Consider the following 16141-nt stretch of genomic DNA (forward strand, 5'->3'; position numbering starts at 1 on the left):
CCTTGTAAGTATGATTGAATAATACAAATAAATTATCATCGGATTTTTAATATATAAAGCAGCACGAATGGATTGCAAATGATGTAGTTTGTTGATTGAATTTCAAAACATCCCGAAAAGTATACTTTTCGAAACTGAAGTTTGGCACATTTCTACGAATGTCGAATGCAAAAATGATCAGGCACATTTATTATACAAAACGTTTCCTTAAGGCTAGCAAAAAAAAAAGAAGTTCTCCCTACGCTACAATGTCTTTGAGTTGGGTTCAGCCTTCCGAGGAGCTCCTCAGCTGTTCACCAGGCGCTGTTTGCGGCGATGCCGCCGGATGAGGGCCTCCAAGGACCAGGATGCCGCCGCCACAAAGGACATCATATTGAGACAGTGCAGGGTAACCGAATAGTCGTAACGGTCGCGCACCAAGCCTGAAAACAAATGGAACATTAACATAACGTCATTTGCATCCATGGATAAGATATTTAATTATATTATCAAGGAGATAAAGCTTCATATTCATTCAGATATAAAAATGTAACCTACGACAGTATCATTTTTACATCCACATTGAACAGCAAAGGTAATGTATCAAATGCTATAGGCACTCACCCACAAATGGACCACCGATCAGGGTGAACAGTCCCGAGATCAGCAGCTGCAGTCCCGAGGCGCCTGGCAGGCGGTTCAGAGGCACATAGCCGGGTATGATCAGTGGCCAGAAGATGGTACGCACGCCCTTGCAGAGACCGATCCACACGAAGCAGCCAAGGATCAGGCTGTAGGAACGCGTGCAGGCCACCACTGTGCGGCCGAGTGCGATGCCCACCACGCCGATGAGGAAGAATACCCGGTTGTCCCACGGAATCTTCTCTGTGAGGAAGGGCACCAGGAAGCGCATGGTGATGTCCAGTCCCGCCAGCAGCGACATGGCCAGCGTAATCTGTGGGGTATCGAAGCCAAAGTCCACCAGGATGAAGGGCGTCAGTATGGAGAAGTTGAGCTCCCCAAAGTTGATGATGGTCAGTCCGGCCACCAGATTGACGAAGGTGAAGTCGCGCAGAAGGTCCAGATCGAAGAAGGTCACCACCTTGGCCAGAAAGCTCATCTGCGGATCGTGCAGTGGAGCTGCCTCCATTCCCGCCTCCTCAGCCTCGGCTTCCTTATCCTTTCGGTTATTGTTGTGCTCCTCCCGCTTGGCCGCACACTGGCAACACAGCTTGGCCTCCAGGTTGGACTCCACCCGCTCCCTGCGAAAGTTATTGGGCCGCAGGAACTCATCGCTCTCGTGGTTATGCTCCTCGCTAATGGGACAATGCAGTCGCTGGGTCTGCTCCAGATCCTTGGAGCTCGAGATGGTGCGGAAGCGAAGGCGGCCCGAGGTCAGCGACAGCCGGGATCCATACCAGCCATCGTTGGCGCGCGAGAGCATCGGTGTGCCGGGCTCACAGATCTCGTAGCCCGGTCGCTGGGCATCGTCGTCCTGGCACAGATACTGACTGGAGAATATGCCGCCCGGCTCGCGTTTCTGCTGCCACGTGCAGTGGGCACACAGCGACTCCGCCTGCTGCTCCTGATCCACCAGCTGCTCCTCCGGTGGCTTCACATGGTACCGAACCGGCTGATAGATCAGGGCGCAAACGAACGAGTGCAGCGAGATGGCGGCGAAGAGCAGCGTGGTCCCCTGCACCCCGTATATGGTCAGCAAAAAGGTGACCAGGTGCGGCAGGAAGATCGGTCCCAGACCCGTTATGGTCCACGAAAACCCGGCCGCCCGACGACGCTTCTTCTGGAAGTACGTGTTGATCGCCAGCGAGGAGGCCGACACACTAATGCCCATGCCAAAGCCTGTGGATTGAGGGAAAAACTTTAATTGAGCAATGAATCTATACTAAACATTCAACGGGGTTTGTTCAAAAGTTAAGCTAACAAAATTGTTTCAAAATAAAAAATAAAGTATGTACCTTAACTTTGTAATTCATTACTTATAATGCCAAAGGATAGTTTTGAATGACATCTTGAGATGCCTCTGTACTCACCAAACAACAGGGCGTAGGCCACCATGTAGCTGAGAAAGGTTTCACAGAAGGCGGTCAGTATGAGGCTCCCGGAGATTAGCAGAGATCCGGCCATGGCCACCTGCCGAAAGGTGAACCTCCGGAACATCGGTCCATTGAGCAGACCCGTGCAGGCCGATACGGCCGGATTTGCGTTGATGATGGCTGTAATCTGGGAACTGGACATGCCCAGATCGGACAGGCGCTCCCTGAACAGAAAGCCAAACTGTTGCAGGCAGGGGTAAATGGAGAGCTGTAAGGGAAATCTATTAGAGGGCTTCCTAGTGGGAGGATTTCAATAGGAAATGGATGAAATTGGCTTGGTTTTACCTACATTGGAAACGCCAGCGGCGACGCAAACGACCCACGCCCATCCCGCGTCGGGCGCCACAAAGTCCTCGCCCAGATCGCTCTTGTCGTGCCTGTTATAGTACCGTGCACGGGGGACCCTGGGCAGCGGTCGGGTTGTGTCCTGGTAGACCTTCTTCTCCATGGCCAACTGAAAGCGAGGCAGTGGGAAATATTGTATTAAAAGGCATGCCCGTAACCCTGAAAACAAGTGCGAATAGGGAAGTGATATGGGGGAAATTCCATTGAAGGCAGCTGGCCGAGTTCGTAAATGATTTACGGCAATTACTTGGCGCAATACGTTAACGATCACTTGTCACAATTAACCGCATACGGGTTATAAAGATGCCTTCCCAGACGCCGCCAGCAGGCAGATCGGTGGCACAGTGTTGTTGCCATCTGCTCAGAACCCGGGTTCACGATTGGCTACCAAGAAACCAGAATCCCAAATCTGACACTCGAAATCTCCGGTTTTCCAGCGCCTCCTCACCCTCTTCCTCTCCGCCGGCGGCAGCTTTCCTTATCAGCGGCGTCATGTGACAGATTTCCACCCAGAGACCCAGACCAAAACCGAAGTTAGCGCGCAAATTGTGAATCATGTTTATGTCCTCTATGCACACAGAAAGATGCTAGATATGATGGATGGTCTAATGAGGAATGTAATATCTATGAAATATGCAGTCGATAACTTCGATTAAAAGATACAATTTATGTCAGATAGAACCAAGTGTAACAATGGCTCATTTTGCATCATCCAAACGTATTTGAATATTAAGCATTTCTTTGGAACATTTTTTTTTTGTGTGTGATGATTGAGCGTAGCGATTCCCCTGCCCAAGGTCAATGGTGTCTGGTCCGTAAGAAGTCCACTTATCAGTAGTTCCATGCTGTATGCCGTAGTGCTCCAGATTCGATCTACGTTTGGGCATCAATGGCGAGCTTTGTCGCGGGTTTCCAGCTTCAATTCAGATTCTAGATGGCTTCGAGTGTCTGCGGATTCGGAGCAAGCCACATGACTGATGGTGAAATGGGCAATGGAATTCAGTGGAATGAATGAAACAACTCAAATGGTAGATGATGGGATTAAGCCACTGTTCAAAGAAGTTAACTAGTTCCTTACTAAAGCAATGGCAAATAGAATGCTATAATTGACAAATGATTTAGTTTTACGAGCTGCGAGAAAACGTGATAACAAGCCCACTGATAGCGTCTGAGGTCAAATCAACCTGTTCGATTAGAGCTCTACTCCTCAAAACTAACCACAAATGGCTTGCAGACAACTGGGGGGAAGATTTGATTTGCGAGCAAGTGTGATAAAAGCCCACTGATAGTGACTAAGTTCGATTAGTAGAGCTTTCCAAAACTAACGAAATTGATGGAAGATTCGATTGGCAGGTATCCAAAACAAAAACTATTCCACTGAGAACCGACTTGCGTGAATCGCTTCAATTAATCAAATTAGCATGCAAACTATAGTATATAGTAAGTAATATCAGTGCATAATTGGGCGGCTTAAACCACATGTTTTTATAATCTACAAACAGTAGTATAAATCTATATAGTTTTTAGACTTTCGATAATTATAATTATAGCACAGCTGACCTAAAATGTTTGCACCTACGTTTCAAAGTTACAGAAATATGACATTTGCACGTCGCTCGTAACTCATTTGACAATTTGTCATAACTAAGTCACGGATACACAAACCGTATAGCGTATTGAAACAACATGTTTCCCATTCTCGCGTTGTTTCAGTAAACTTTAATTTGATTTCCAACCTGTTTGAAATAGTTTTTGCTTTTTGGAAAGCTTAGCAAGAACGAAGCTTCCTAGGCAAGTGAACTTTCGTAACATTATGAAATAGTATAACGTTTTGTCTATACTTTTTACCCAACAATGTTTTGGGTAAACATCCATGTACATCCATTGCCAATAAGCCCGGAGCCGCTAAGCACCTCATTGACTGAAGTTGATGGAAAACAATGGGCCCAGGCCGAGATACAGATACAGATACAGATCGAGATAAGCAAAGCCCAGTGACTAGGGATCCATCGATAAGGTGATAAGATTGCGTGGTTACATGTGGCTCTGGAGTGGAAGCCACATATTTGGCTACCAGCTGTGCCCCCAGATAGCCAATGATTCGATTCCGATGGGTTATTGACACTTTCCCGCCTTCGACTAGTTTTGGCATGCACTGAGCACAAAGTCGTGGAGTTCTGAACTTAAATCAAATAGAAAACTGCATTTCAATCGAATGAATATCACTCGACTTAGAAAACAGAACACAGTTCACCAATTGAGATCTTTGCATTTCAAATGCAATTTTGAGAAACATTGGAATTTGTTTTCAAAATAAGTGTATCTTATGCTTGCAAATAAAAGTAACTTACATCTCAGATATATGTATGTCTAATGTACTTAATGTTTTTCACAATGTACATTGCCTTTTTAGATTTTTTGTTTAATAATCAGAGTCTATAGATCAATACTATGTACAATGTATCAAAAGCTGATAATATAGCTTTATTTTTATTCAAGGAATTTAATTAATTTTAGAGAAATTGTTAACATTTACTGGGTAAACGAAAAGTTATAGAGAAATGAACAAAATTGGTCGGGTTCTTATCTATACGACGAATATCTTTCAAATCGCTGTGTTCTCATTAAGACATAAATTAAGAGTTTAGTTTGCTGTTTTTTGACTGGCTTACAGAATACTTTTGGCCACTTTTCGCCCTTATGTCACTCAACTCAAACGAGGGCTATAATAATCTGAAAACCAATCAGGTGTTTTGAACATCTGCTGATTAGCAGGGCAAAAACAAAGCCGATTCCCAAAGACGTCGGATGAACTCGTGCGAGGTGTGTGACGGGAACGTGTCGCACCCATCATATCCCATCCCGATTCCAATCCGATGCGATTCCGCCCACCTACCTGTGCTCCGTACGTAGTATTCTAGTACTTGGTATTCCCAGTGGGATGCGCGTATAGTATCTCCTTGGCAAGTACGCCAATTGGCAGCACAGCGCTTCCTGCGCCAGTGGTTTATGGTTTTTATTTTGGGTGCTGGTGCTGCTGATGCTATTTATTTTTATACACCACGAGATGCACTCACTCAGAGCGGACCAACCGACCAGCCGAGTGACTGAATGACTGCAAGACCGACTGAATGGCCTGCATCTAATTGAGAGGCACTATGTGGACTACGACTGAAGTTCAAGGTTGTAGCATTGATGGTTGCCACAGGGGGCTCAAGGTTTGCCACTCCTTGGATCACTGCGAATGCGCGTTGGAGCTCTATTCCCAAAAATGCCACAAATTCCACGATGCCCCCGATATGATCCCGAAACCAAAACCGATACCGAAACGAAAACCAAGCTAAAATCTCATTTGACGTGGGCTCGACGTAATCGCGGCACTTCCATCGCCGCCAGCTGCGGAAATCAACTAAACCGAATCTGAACAGAACCCAATTGCTATGGGCATGAGCCGAGAAAGCGCCGATGGGAAGATCGGATCGACTAACGCCAATCGATCGGCGCTACGTCCACGTAATAGCAGTGCCCACCGCTGTTGGCTAACAGCGCTGTTCGGGTTTCGACCATCCATTGAACCATGTACATATGTATCTGTCCATCCATTTACTCATAGTAGTTCCTCCTTGGACCCGTCATCTAATAGCTACTGGCGCCTCCAAGCTATCCATCCCAAATTTTGGTTATACACACGTATATGCTGCGGATTTATTTCCGGTGTGGAGAACCAAAAATGCCCAAAAGTGTGCAACGATATTGCCAGCCTTATCCATAAACACAATCCCATTTGATTTATTGCAAACATTTGGAGCTAATTTATGGCCAAATTATGACTGGGATTACTATAATTTGCTAATTTGAATTTTATCTACCCAGTTTATAGTATAGAATAGCTCATGATTGATAGTCCACTTGAGAAGAAAGAGTTCTCTATACGAAATATTTTGTATGTAATGTATGAGCTTAGCTAAGTGTAATATATTTTATTTTATTGTAATATTTTAATTTGATTTTCTATTAAAATGATATATATGGTATGAGATGATATGATATATCTATAACTACGTTTTTGAAGATTTTAATAAAAACTTAAATAAAGGGAATCGTTAAAAAATCACCTGTTAACAACTTAAAAATTGGTGATATACATTTTTATTCAACTAATACAAAATAATAAAAAAAATACAAAATCTAAAACATAAATCACGCTTTGTAAAAATATTCGAGGTGGACAAAATTCATTTGAAAGGAAGTCTCTAGAGCCAGTTGCTCAGACATTATGGGCGTAGAAAATGTAGCTATTTGTAGCTGTTTTCCCGCTAAGATAGCGGGCTTTTCCAAAATTTAGGTGTTAAACAGAAAATATAAAATATAATATATAATATATTTATATAATATATATATTAAAGACAATTCTGTCATTTTAAAATTCTGGTTTTGAAAATATATTTTAAGCAAAGGTTTAACAAGACTTCGTCATTTTTGTCAGTATCAGTCACAATGCAACTGACCCATCAGCCCCAATTTTTTGTACTTTCGCCGGAACCATAAAATTTTCAAAGTTTTAGTAAGCAATCCATTAAAACTTGGCGTTACCTTTCGACTTGGCGTTACCTGTATCACTTCCTAACTACAGCAGATTTTCGTTTCATGTGTATATACTCGCCATCAGACACTCTCCTGGTGCGCTTCGGCACTACGTGGATACATAGATTCGTATGTAAAAGACAGAAGGAAGAGTTTCCGACCATATAAAGTATATATATTCTTGAACAGGACCAGAGTCGATCTGGCCCTGTCCGTCTGTCCGTCTTTCCGCATTAACGTCGAGATCTCAAGAACTATAAAAGCTAGAAGGCATTCAAAATCATCCCCAAAATCTATGATATGCCATAAAAATTATTAAATTCCGCGAATGCATTTCCACTTGCTGAGTATCTGATAGTCGGGGAAGACGACTTTAGCATTGCCCATTGTTTTGTTATTAAGCTAAGATATTTATCATAGAGTATTTGGTTGCCGTATCAATATTATTCGTAATAGCATAGCTACATTATTAGGTACGCGCCAGAGTTGGGAATACCCCATTTGTTTTTCCGTCAGAGGGTGTATTTGGTAATTGGTCACACTGCTCCAAGTGCCGGGTACGATTCACGTTGTCAATTCGTTCGTTTGGAAGTGGGTTTTCATATCGAAGTGGCCGAGGAACTCGGAACTTGGAGCGCGGAAAATGTCCACAAAGTACGGCAAACTGCAGCAGCAGTTCCTCTGCTGCTATCCGGTGAACAAGATGGCCTGGTCGGTGAGTAATCCATGTGATACATGACCCGGCCACCTGTTGAATCGGCTTGGTGTCCATTGCAGTCGGTCAAGCTGCCCCTCAACTGGGAGGATCAGCAGGAGCTGTTAGCGGCCACCTGTGGCCACCCGATGAACCAGCGCTATCCTGTGCGTCGGAGCTACCTGGAGGCCTTCCTCAAGCACCTGATGCACCTGCTCGGCGATCAGGAAGATCTGCACGACGATTTATACAGCAGCTTGTGCGGTCCGATGGCGGAGAACAAAGCGAGCACAGGGTCATCCACGTACGCCTACAAGCACTATCTCCTCGAACCGGGCGCCCACATCACGCTCCGTGAGTCCACCAGCTTCGTGGCCGAGGGCACAACAGGATTGTGCACCTGGGAAGCGGCTCTGGCCCTCGGTGATTACCTCCTGCAGCACCGCGACCTGGTGCGTGGCAAAAACATAGTCGAGCTGGGAGCCGGTGCCGGTCTCCTGGGAATCATGTTGAAACTACCTGCCCTGCAGTTGCAAGTGGGCCAGGTTCTGCTGACCGATGGCAGTGAGCCCTGCGTCCAGCTGATGCGCGAGAATATCAACCTGAATTTCCCAGACACGCCCAAAGAGCAAATCCCCCAGGCGGAGCAGCTAAACTGGGCTGCGGTCAGCAAGTTCCCCTGGGATTCGTATGCTAAAACGGATCTTCTGATGGCCGCCGATGTGATCTACGATGATTCCCAGTTCGATGCACTGCTGGGTGCCATGGACTATTTGTATTCCCGACGAGGAGGTGGCCTGGAAACCCTGCTGGCCAGCACGGTGCGAAATGTGGACACGCTGCACAAGTTCATGACCCAGCTGGGTAAGTCATGTCATGTCTTCAAAAAGAGAACGCCCGCATAAATACGCATATCTTCCTCCAGGTGACAGTGGCTACAAGGTGACTCCATGTGCCAACGTATCGGCCTGTGCCAGCCACTTTTGTCGCGATCACACCGCCGCCGTCCAGATTATCTCCATAAGACGCTAGTTTTAGTCCTAAAATAAACCGACACCACGTAAACAAACACCCACTATCTGGAACCCACTTAACACCTTGATTGTACCTCTACTGGGATTGTTTGGAAAATTGGAAAAGTATTTACAGCTCTTTAATGATGATAGACATGCAACTGCAGAACCTTTTAGGCGGATCATATGAATATGTGTATATCAGAAGTTTTGTATTTAATTTCCAAAGAATCTGACTTAAGCTGTAACGGGCCCAGACCTATATAGTTTATATAGTGCCATATATCAACCAGTGGAAATTGATAGCTTCTTCAACTCGGACTCCTATTCCTGTTCCTACACCAATTGTATGTGGATGAAGACTGAGAAGTCAGTTTATTTTCGATTCATTAAATACTGAGTATTTGTGATAAGATAAGAAAGTGTGTGTACAGCTCGGTGGGCGTCGATACCCGAGCGACCTAAGCTCAAATTCGGGCTCACTGGTTGATGGTGGGAATGGTGCCGTCGTTCAGCCAACGGACGTTGAGCTGCTCGATCTGGTGCTTCATAAAGATGATGCCGTATACCTCGTACTGGATCTCCAGCAGCTGGGCGCGATGCGTCCGGGGCACCTTCATGCCCACCACGAGTGCCAGCAGCGAGGTGATGATGAGAAAGACGAATCCCTGGGCCATCAGAGTGCTCGAGTCGGTGGCATAGAAGTAGGAGTTCTTCGCATCCGCCACAAAGTAGAAGTACACGATGCTGGTGCAGATCAACTTGAGCACATAGGAGATGCATATGATGCATTCGGTGAAGCGCAGGTGGGTGACCTCCAGTAGGAGGATCTGCTGCTGCGAGTACGACAGGCCGAAGAGCACGAGGAGCAGCCAGAGCGACCACCTGGAGTCCGTTACGCTGCAGAGGATCATGGCCAGCAGAGTGAAGAAGATGAGGGCCACCTGCGAGCTCACATAGGTGACCTTTACCGACAGGAACCACTGGCAGATGAGGGCCAGCAGGCTGCCCGCAAAGATCACCCAGAACATGCCGTCGATGCCGGAGAACTCTGTCAGCCGGATGGCCGGATTCAGGGCAAACCAGTAGACGAAGTACACGAACAGGGCGAACTGCACGGCCTCCGTGAAGAGGAGCAGCAGCATCATGTTCCACTGCTGGTTCTTGGTCACGTAGAAGAACTGCAGCCGCTTGATGACCTCCGATCGCTGCTCGAAGATGCTGCCATTCGAGTTGGCGATCCGCAGGTCGTTGTCCATGCTGTTCACCAGGTCGACGGTGCCCAGAAAGTGGAGCACCTTCTGGCCCACCAGAATGGCCAGCACGACGGCCGCCACACTCAAGTAGGTGCCGGCGAAGTTTACATAGATGCCATCGATCAGTTGCTCCGTGGTCGCCGTCTGTCCGGCCAGCTCCTTTACATTCCGGCTGTAGGAGGACACGATCAGGCTGACGGCGGACGCCACGCCCAGCAGGTAGCAGCTGCAGCTGCCCGAGAGGAACAGCGACCTGCTGCCCTTGGAGCTGATCGTGTGCAGGAAGCTATAGCCGGCCACGAAGGTCATGCTGTGCGCCAAGTACGATATATAGGCTCCAACGTGGTCTGTAGTGGGCATAATAGTGGGATTAAGGAATTAGAAAAACTCGCCGATTTAAGAATTTCGATCTTAAAATCTAGACAAGATGGGAATCATGCAAAACATACTCAGATCGAGATCGAACCGTTCTCAGATTGCAAATGACACTCCCATTTTAGTAACCTCCCCTTTATGACCCTCTTCCGGAATCTTAAGCCCGAAACTGCCTCCGTCTGAAAATTTAGATCGTTTTCTTCTCGAAATCAAGAAGCTTTCTTCTCCTGAGAATGATGGATGCCACTGAATACGCTGAGCACAACTGATCTAGATTTTTTCGTTGTCAATTTTTATAAGTACATGTTCGCACTTTGAAAAAACTAATTTTTGAAATGCATCATATCGAAGAAAGAGTTTCTTGATTGGGAGATAAATTCAAGTATTGTTAACTGAAATCTATTTTAAAACTTATATGTAGAACATGACCGTTTATGGCATATAGAAACAGATTGATTTATTGATTAATAGCCCTTAGAAATGACTCACCAAATCCATCGGCAAAGTAGAAGCAGCTGCCTATGAGATTAAAGACTGCGGCTGCCAGGAGCAGCCATGGCTGCCAGTAGACGATGCACTTCTTCACGAACTTGACCGTCAGCATGGCCAGGGCAGTGACCACCGCCCAGCAGGCGCCCAGGATCAGGGGTCCATAGTAAATGAGTCCAGCGTTGAGGTTTCGCTCCGCAACAAAGGCGCAGATCGTATAGCCGAAGATCATGCCGCAGGGCAGGAAGCACAGGCAGACTGGAAGTGAACGAGATGTAATCTCTGGACACGGATCTCCCTTGGCTGGGCTAACTCACCCACATAGCTGGGCGCATATTTGAAGAACTTCAGCACCAGTTTGCCCCACACATTCGTCATTTTTGCGGTAGATTAGCGTTAGTTAGTCCAGCAGCAGGGATAGGAAGGTTCGTCTATCGAGGGAGCTTAGAGCATTGTAGTGAGCAGCTGGAGTGGAGATGCCCACGATGCGACGCCGGACAAATGGCAAATGGGCCGGTGGAAGTCCGGCGGAGAATTCGACTGCGACGAAGGCGGCGCAGATAAGGCGATAAGATAAACCAAGCTGAAACGACCAGGTGCATGTGTGTGCTGGCCATGGATACACGGGCGGAAAAGTTGAGGATTTGGGATTATCTAGCCATTTCTGCTCGGGCTCATGAATTATGATGGCCAAAAAGAAATCCGATTAGGATGCGCATTTTGTGGAGAAATTCGTTGGTTATACACCAAGGTTTTTTGTACCTAAATGTATCTTTTTTTGAGCAAGTATCTATGGCATTTTTCGAAGTACTATAAGTGCAAGTATTTTCCCATTTTTTGCAAATACTTTTACTGCATCGCTTTTTTCGCCAGTGTATCCCAAAGTGAGTGACTAATGCCGCAATGGAGTAAGCCACTTGGACAGATAAACAGATGTCCGCCGGTTGATAAGCCCCTTGGCAGTTGGCCCAACTGAGGGCCCCTACTATTTACCACGGAAATGTACAATTCTTGGCCTTTCGCATGCATAAGAAAACGATGTGGCAAAGGCCATTGGGCCATTCCAACGATAGGGCTTAAAACTAATCTGAAATGGCTAATGGTGATAGGAGTACGGGGCAATAGAACGTCCGGCGATAATGCTTGGGAAATTGATTTCAATTCAATATTAAATGCCAGCAAGTACCTTATCAGGCGCAAGTGGGGTGGTGGGTGGGTGGGTGGGTGGTTGGTTGCCAAAGTGGGTGGGGGTGGAGTTCTTGGTTAGTTTGTTTACCTTTGAGCGGAAAATTGATTGCAGCCGAGAGCAAAAAAGAGAGAGAGAGTTGGCAGTAAGAAAATAAAAGGCCAGGCGAAAAGATTATGGTCGAATACATTTTAAGATGGCATTCCCAGCCTACTTAACAAACTATATAGATTTTTAGAAATATTAAAAAATAACTAATTCTAAATGCTTAAATACCAGTTAACAATTGCTCTTTTTGGAGTATTCATGTTATCATGTATTTGTTATGAAGTTAGAAATTAACATTTTGTATAAGAAATCTAATAAAAAATAATATAAATATAACTTTATCAAACTTGGAAATTAGTTACTAACTTTAGTCAAATACTTGTTTAAATCAAATCAAATTTTAGATTTGTGTAGAAAGCAAAGATTTCTTCAAACCCTCACAAAGCGGGAATTCTTCAGATTTTAGTATCTATTGATTTAACTATGTCTGCTTTCTTTCATAGAGAGATAATGTTACTACACACATACTAGTAATTGAATTTACCTGCTACATTCAAGACTTGGTAATTCTTTCGCGCAGTGTACATTTGCGACGTCACACCAACACGGCGATTCCACGAGCTTGGGAGAGCGAGCAAAACGCTCAGTTGCATAAGCGTCCCGAGACGAGAGAGGATGTGCCCAATGCGCCTGTGCGCTTCCCAGGCGCAACCATGACACGGCAGCCCCTACCCCCTCCCTTCCTGCCCTACTGCACAAACGGAGCCGAACCGGCCGCCCAGGCAGCGCTTATCCGCTGGCAGGGCACCCCAATGTCTTGGCCCTGCCTTATCCCCGGCTTTCACTTCCGCAACTCGGCTGCGACGACGGCTCCGGCACTTGCAGGCCGAACTCGTAGCGCCATCACCATCCCAACCATCCCAACCACACCAACCACCACCCAGCAGCCACCTACCAGCAACCACCAGCAGCTACCAGCAGCTCCAGCGCTGCGAACAGCCCCATTCCTTCAGTTGACTTCGCGTTGGCGGTAGCCGCCAGCCGCTGCTGCGATTGCAAATCAGAATCGGAATCCGGATGCTGCAGTCAGTGCTCCGGGGCGACTGAGTGGCAATGGAATTCGACGGAGCGCTCGGCACCGATTATTCCGCCAGATGCGAGACACGGCAGCCACCAGCGCCCAGCCAGCCATGATTGTGATGAGCATCTGGTGCAGCAGCCTCAGCCTGAGCAGCCGCAGCCTGGCCATCGCCCTGGTGATCTGCGTGACTCTGGTCTACTTCTCCTACAGCTTCAACGCCTGCCTCCTGGCCAGCATCAGTCGCAGCCTGCAGCAGGTGAATATGACCACGAATCGCTGGACATTGTCCAGCCACAAATGTATCCAGTATCCAATGCATTTATGCATTGAAACAAACTGATAATTGGAAAATCGAATACAAAGTTTGGCTACAGACATGTGTAGAGTGGAGCCTATTCCAAATCAGGGGGTTGTAATAATCCCCAGCGGTTTCAAAACATTTAACAAGCTGTCCAAAAGTGTGCTGTAAAAAGTTTAAGTTTTGTCTGTCGCTGAACTTAGCTATGTTATATATGCACATTTATTGTTGCCTACTTTTCGGCATACTTACAAATTGGGCATTTTCATAAGCCAATATGTTGATATGCTTCGCACGATGTGTGGCATTGACCTCTGACCTCTCCCGCGCAGAGCAACTTACGCAACCTACTGGCGCTGACCTCCTCGCCCCGCAACGAGACCAATAACGCCACCAACAGCAGCAGCAGCAGCAGCAGCAGGAACAGCTCATCCACCACCGGTGCTCCGCCGGCACAGACGGTGACCAGCAGCCTGGATGGGGCGCCCAAGTATCAGCTGCTCCGTCAGCAGGGGCTCCGACCATCGCGCCACCTGCCCGACACGCTTATCATTGGCGTGAAGAAGAGCGGGACGCGGGCGCTGCTCGAGTTCATCCGCCTGCATCCGGACGTGCGGGCCGCCGGCTCGGAGGTGCACTTCTTCGACAGGCACTACCAGCGGGGACTACGCTGGTACCGCCACCACATGCCGTACACCATCGAGGGCCAGATCACCATGGAGAAGACGCCCAGCTACTTCGTCACCAAGGAGGTGCCGCAGCGCGTCTACCACATGAATCCGGCCACAAAGTGAGCTTTTCCACGTCAATCCTATTGTGATCATAGTCGTAAATTGTTACACCATCAGATTTGTCTGCTTCTATAACATTTAAACTTCCTAAATTCTTAAAAAATTATATTTTTAGAATGCTGCTTTATTCGCAAGACTTGTATTCAGTCATAGCATCCTTTTTAGCACCTATAATAGAAGTGTTGAAAAACGCAAAGATAATTTAAATGTGAGAGATACTTTTTAGGGCAGATTTGATATATTTATATATATATTTCAACATTTTTAAACCATACTGTGCATTTGATGCATTTATTCGCAGTACTTTAGATCTTGCATTATATCGTAGTGCTTTATACATAAGACTTTAGAACTTCTATTAGGTCTTAGCATACTTTTAAGCACCTTAAGTCAAATGGTATTTGGAATACAATATTCGATTTGATCAACATATAACGGATTAAGGTTATATTCTAATTGCATTATGCGTTTTACATTAACCCTAAGTATCTGGACCAAACTCACTAGCATATCCCATTTAATCCCAATTTTCTACGCCCTTAGATTGCTGATTGTGGTGCGGGATCCGGTGACGCGGGCCATCTCCGACTACACGCAGGCGGCGAGCAAGAAGGCGGACATGAAGCGCTTCGAGCAGCTGGCCTTCGTCAACGGGAGCTACTCGGTGGTGGACACCAACTGGGGGCCGGTGAAGATCGGCGTCTATGCACGCTACCTGGAGCGCTGGCTGCTCTACTTTCCGCTCTCGCAGCTGCTCTTCATCAGCGGCGAGCGGCTGATCATGGATCCCGCCTACGAGATTGGACGCGTACAGGACTTCCTCGGCCTGAAGCGCGTGGTCACCGAGAAGCACTTCTACTTCAATGCCACCAAGGGCTTCCCCTGCCTCTTCAAGTCGGAGGCCCGCTCCACGCCCCACTGTCTGGGTAAGACCAAGGGGCGCAACCATCCGCACATAGATCCCGGGGCCATAGAGCGCCTCCGCGAGTTCTATCGGCCGTTCAACAACAAGTTTTACCAGCTGACGGGCATCAACTTCGCCTGGCCATAGGATCCACGGCTGGGTGAGTAGACGGAACTGGGATACATGCAAGGCTAGTACCGAAATGGATTGGATTGGCCAGAGACTAGGCCAGAGGCTAGCCATCTTCACTGATCTGCTCAATTTACATATCACATCCATCCCCATTGGAGTATGCTTGACTATCCCCAAGTCCTAATCCCTAATCCCTAATATCTGGTATCAATTTCCGTTTCAGCAGGCGCGAAACGAATGGAGTTTGAGAATAGGAGATATTGTTGTTGCTGGCCACGGCAACGGACTGATATTGTTGATTGCATTTTTGATACATATAATTGTACTTATATATAGTATATACACACACATAAAGTTAGTGCTCAATTAATTGTAGCTTTATCTGGAGACAAATTCAACGAAGTGCGCCCCCTGAAAAGTCCGCACTCAAACAATACGGTTCCTCACTCCAATTCAAATGAAATGAAACTCAACTCACTCTTCCCACTATACTCAAAAGTCAGGCAGTTGGACGTGGAGGAGCCACGTTCGATCCACGTTCGAGATGGACATGGTTCCCCCGTCCGCTGGGCACACACATTGCTATGTACTACCACTACCTAAGATCATTATACCTAAGATCATTATGTGCATTTATATACAAGAATAGTGAAAAAATAGAGCTTACTACGAAATTCCTACAGTCTCCTAAACTAAACAACATATACAAAATATTGTATGCATAGTTCCAAGAATTTCAATTGCATGACTCAACCAATACGATTGCTTAGCCAATTTCAATTAAAACACAAACTAAATAAATCGACCTTAAATCTAGTCAGCCGCTAAGATTGTTATCTTTCCATCCGATTA

At 46.5% G+C, this 16141-nt stretch overlaps 4 protein-coding genes across 7 annotated transcripts; 2 read left to right on the top strand and 2 right to left on the bottom strand.

Moving 5' to 3' along the window:
- Positions 1-161: 161 nt before the first annotated feature.
- On the bottom strand, positions 162-5892 carry LOC6726431. Of its 2 annotated transcripts, XM_016172364.2 has the most exons (5): positions 5335-5892; positions 2383-2547; positions 2031-2301; positions 604-1839; positions 162-422 (listed from the first exon to the last, which is right to left on the bottom strand). In XM_016172364.2, exons 2-5 carry the CDS (start codon positions 2539-2541, stop codon positions 286-288), a joined length of 1803 nt encoding a protein of 600 aa, XP_016039991.1. In that variant the 5' UTR covers positions 2542-2547; positions 5335-5892; the 3' UTR covers positions 162-285. The 2 variants fall into 2 exon arrangements, with proteins under 2 accessions (XP_016039991.1, XP_016039992.1); XM_016172365.2 differs by lacking the exon at positions 5335-5892 and having other exon boundaries at positions 2379-2513.
- Positions 5893-7543: 1651 nt separating this feature from the next.
- LOC6726433 (protein-lysine N-methyltransferase EEF2KMT) lies at positions 7544-8810 on the top strand. The gene is made up of 3 exons (XM_016174176.2): positions 7544-7737; positions 7800-8580; positions 8642-8810. Exons 1-3 carry the CDS (start codon positions 7666-7668, stop codon positions 8746-8748), a joined length of 960 nt encoding a protein of 319 aa, XP_016039993.1. The 5' UTR covers positions 7544-7665; the 3' UTR covers positions 8749-8810.
- A 226-nt stretch (positions 8811-9036) lies between these two features.
- LOC6726434 lies at positions 9037-11384 on the bottom strand. The gene is made up of 3 exons (XM_002107355.4): positions 11167-11384; positions 10850-11107; positions 9037-10332 (listed from the first exon to the last, which is right to left on the bottom strand). The coding sequence occupies exons 1-3, from the start codon at positions 11225-11227 to the stop codon at positions 9209-9211; spliced, it is 1443 nt and encodes a 480-aa protein (XP_002107391.1). The 5' UTR covers positions 11228-11384; the 3' UTR covers positions 9037-9208.
- Positions 11385-12925: 1541 nt separating this feature from the next.
- Positions 12926-16117, top strand: LOC6740228 (heparan sulfate glucosamine 3-O-sulfotransferase 6). 3 transcript variants are annotated; one of them, XM_039297920.2, is made up of 4 exons: positions 12926-13420; positions 13795-14252; positions 14797-15317; positions 15513-16117. In XM_039297920.2, exons 1-3 carry the CDS (start codon positions 13238-13240, stop codon positions 15302-15304), a joined length of 1149 nt encoding a protein of 382 aa, XP_039153854.1. In that variant the 5' UTR covers positions 12926-13237; the 3' UTR covers positions 15305-15317; positions 15513-16117. The 3 variants fall into 3 exon arrangements, with proteins under 3 accessions (XP_039153854.1, XP_039153853.1, XP_039153852.1); XM_039297919.2 differs by having other exon boundaries at positions 15516-16117; XM_039297918.2 differs by having other exon boundaries at positions 14797-16117.
- Positions 16118-16141: the final 24 nt, after the last annotated feature.

The sequence above is a fragment of the Drosophila simulans genome, chromosome X, assembly GCF_016746395.2.
Source record: "Drosophila simulans strain w501 chromosome X, Prin_Dsim_3.1, whole genome shotgun sequence".
NCBI classification, from domain to species: Eukaryota; Metazoa; Arthropoda; class Insecta; order Diptera; family Drosophilidae; genus Drosophila; species Drosophila simulans.

What these genes read in the sequence shown, in the direction of transcription:
- LOC6740228 (XM_039297918.2), top strand. Translation starts at nt 13,238, where the DNA reads ATGCGAGACACGGCAGCCACCAGCGCCCAGCCAGCCATGATTGTGATG. An exon ending in TCAGTCGCAGCCTGCAGCAG is followed by an intron (nt 13,421 to 13,794) that starts GTGAATATGACC and finishes TCTCCCGCGCAG; the next exon opens with AGCAACTTACGCAACCTACT. An exon ending in CACATGAATCCGGCCACAAA is followed by an intron (nt 14,253 to 14,796) that starts GTGAGCTTTTCC and finishes CTACGCCCTTAG; the next exon opens with ATTGCTGATTGTGGTGCGGG.
- LOC6726434 (XM_002107355.4), bottom strand. Translation starts at nt 11,227, where the DNA reads ATGACGAATGTGTGGGGCAAACTGGTGCTGAAGTTCTTCAAATATGCG. An exon ending in ATATGCGCCCAGCTATGTGG is followed by an intron (nt 11,108 to 11,166) that starts GTGAGTTAGCCC and finishes GTTCACTTCCAG; the next exon opens with TCTGCCTGTGCTTCCTGCCC. An exon ending in CTACTTTGCCGATGGATTTG is followed by an intron (nt 10,333 to 10,849) that starts GTGAGTCATTTC and finishes TGCCCACTACAG; the next exon opens with ACCACGTTGGAGCCTATATA.
- LOC6726433 (XM_016174176.2), top strand. Translation starts at nt 7,666, where the DNA reads ATGTCCACAAAGTACGGCAAACTGCAGCAGCAGTTCCTCTGCTGCTAT. An exon ending in TGAACAAGATGGCCTGGTCG is followed by an intron (nt 7,738 to 7,799) that starts GTGAGTAATCCA and finishes TGTCCATTGCAG; the next exon opens with TCGGTCAAGCTGCCCCTCAA. An exon ending in CAAGTTCATGACCCAGCTGG is followed by an intron (nt 8,581 to 8,641) that starts GTAAGTCATGTC and finishes ATCTTCCTCCAG; the next exon opens with GTGACAGTGGCTACAAGGTG.
- LOC6726431 (XM_016172364.2), bottom strand. Translation starts at nt 2,541, where the DNA reads ATGGAGAAGAAGGTCTACCAGGACACAACCCGACCGCTGCCCAGGGTC. An exon ending in GGCCTACGCCCTGTTGTTTG is followed by an intron (nt 1,840 to 2,030) that starts GTGAGTACAGAG and finishes CTCAATCCACAG; the next exon opens with GCTTTGGCATGGGCATTAGT. An exon ending in GATCGGTGGTCCATTTGTGG is followed by an intron (nt 423 to 603) that starts GTGAGTGCCTAT and finishes ATTTGTTTTCAG; the next exon opens with GCTTGGTGCGCGACCGTTAC.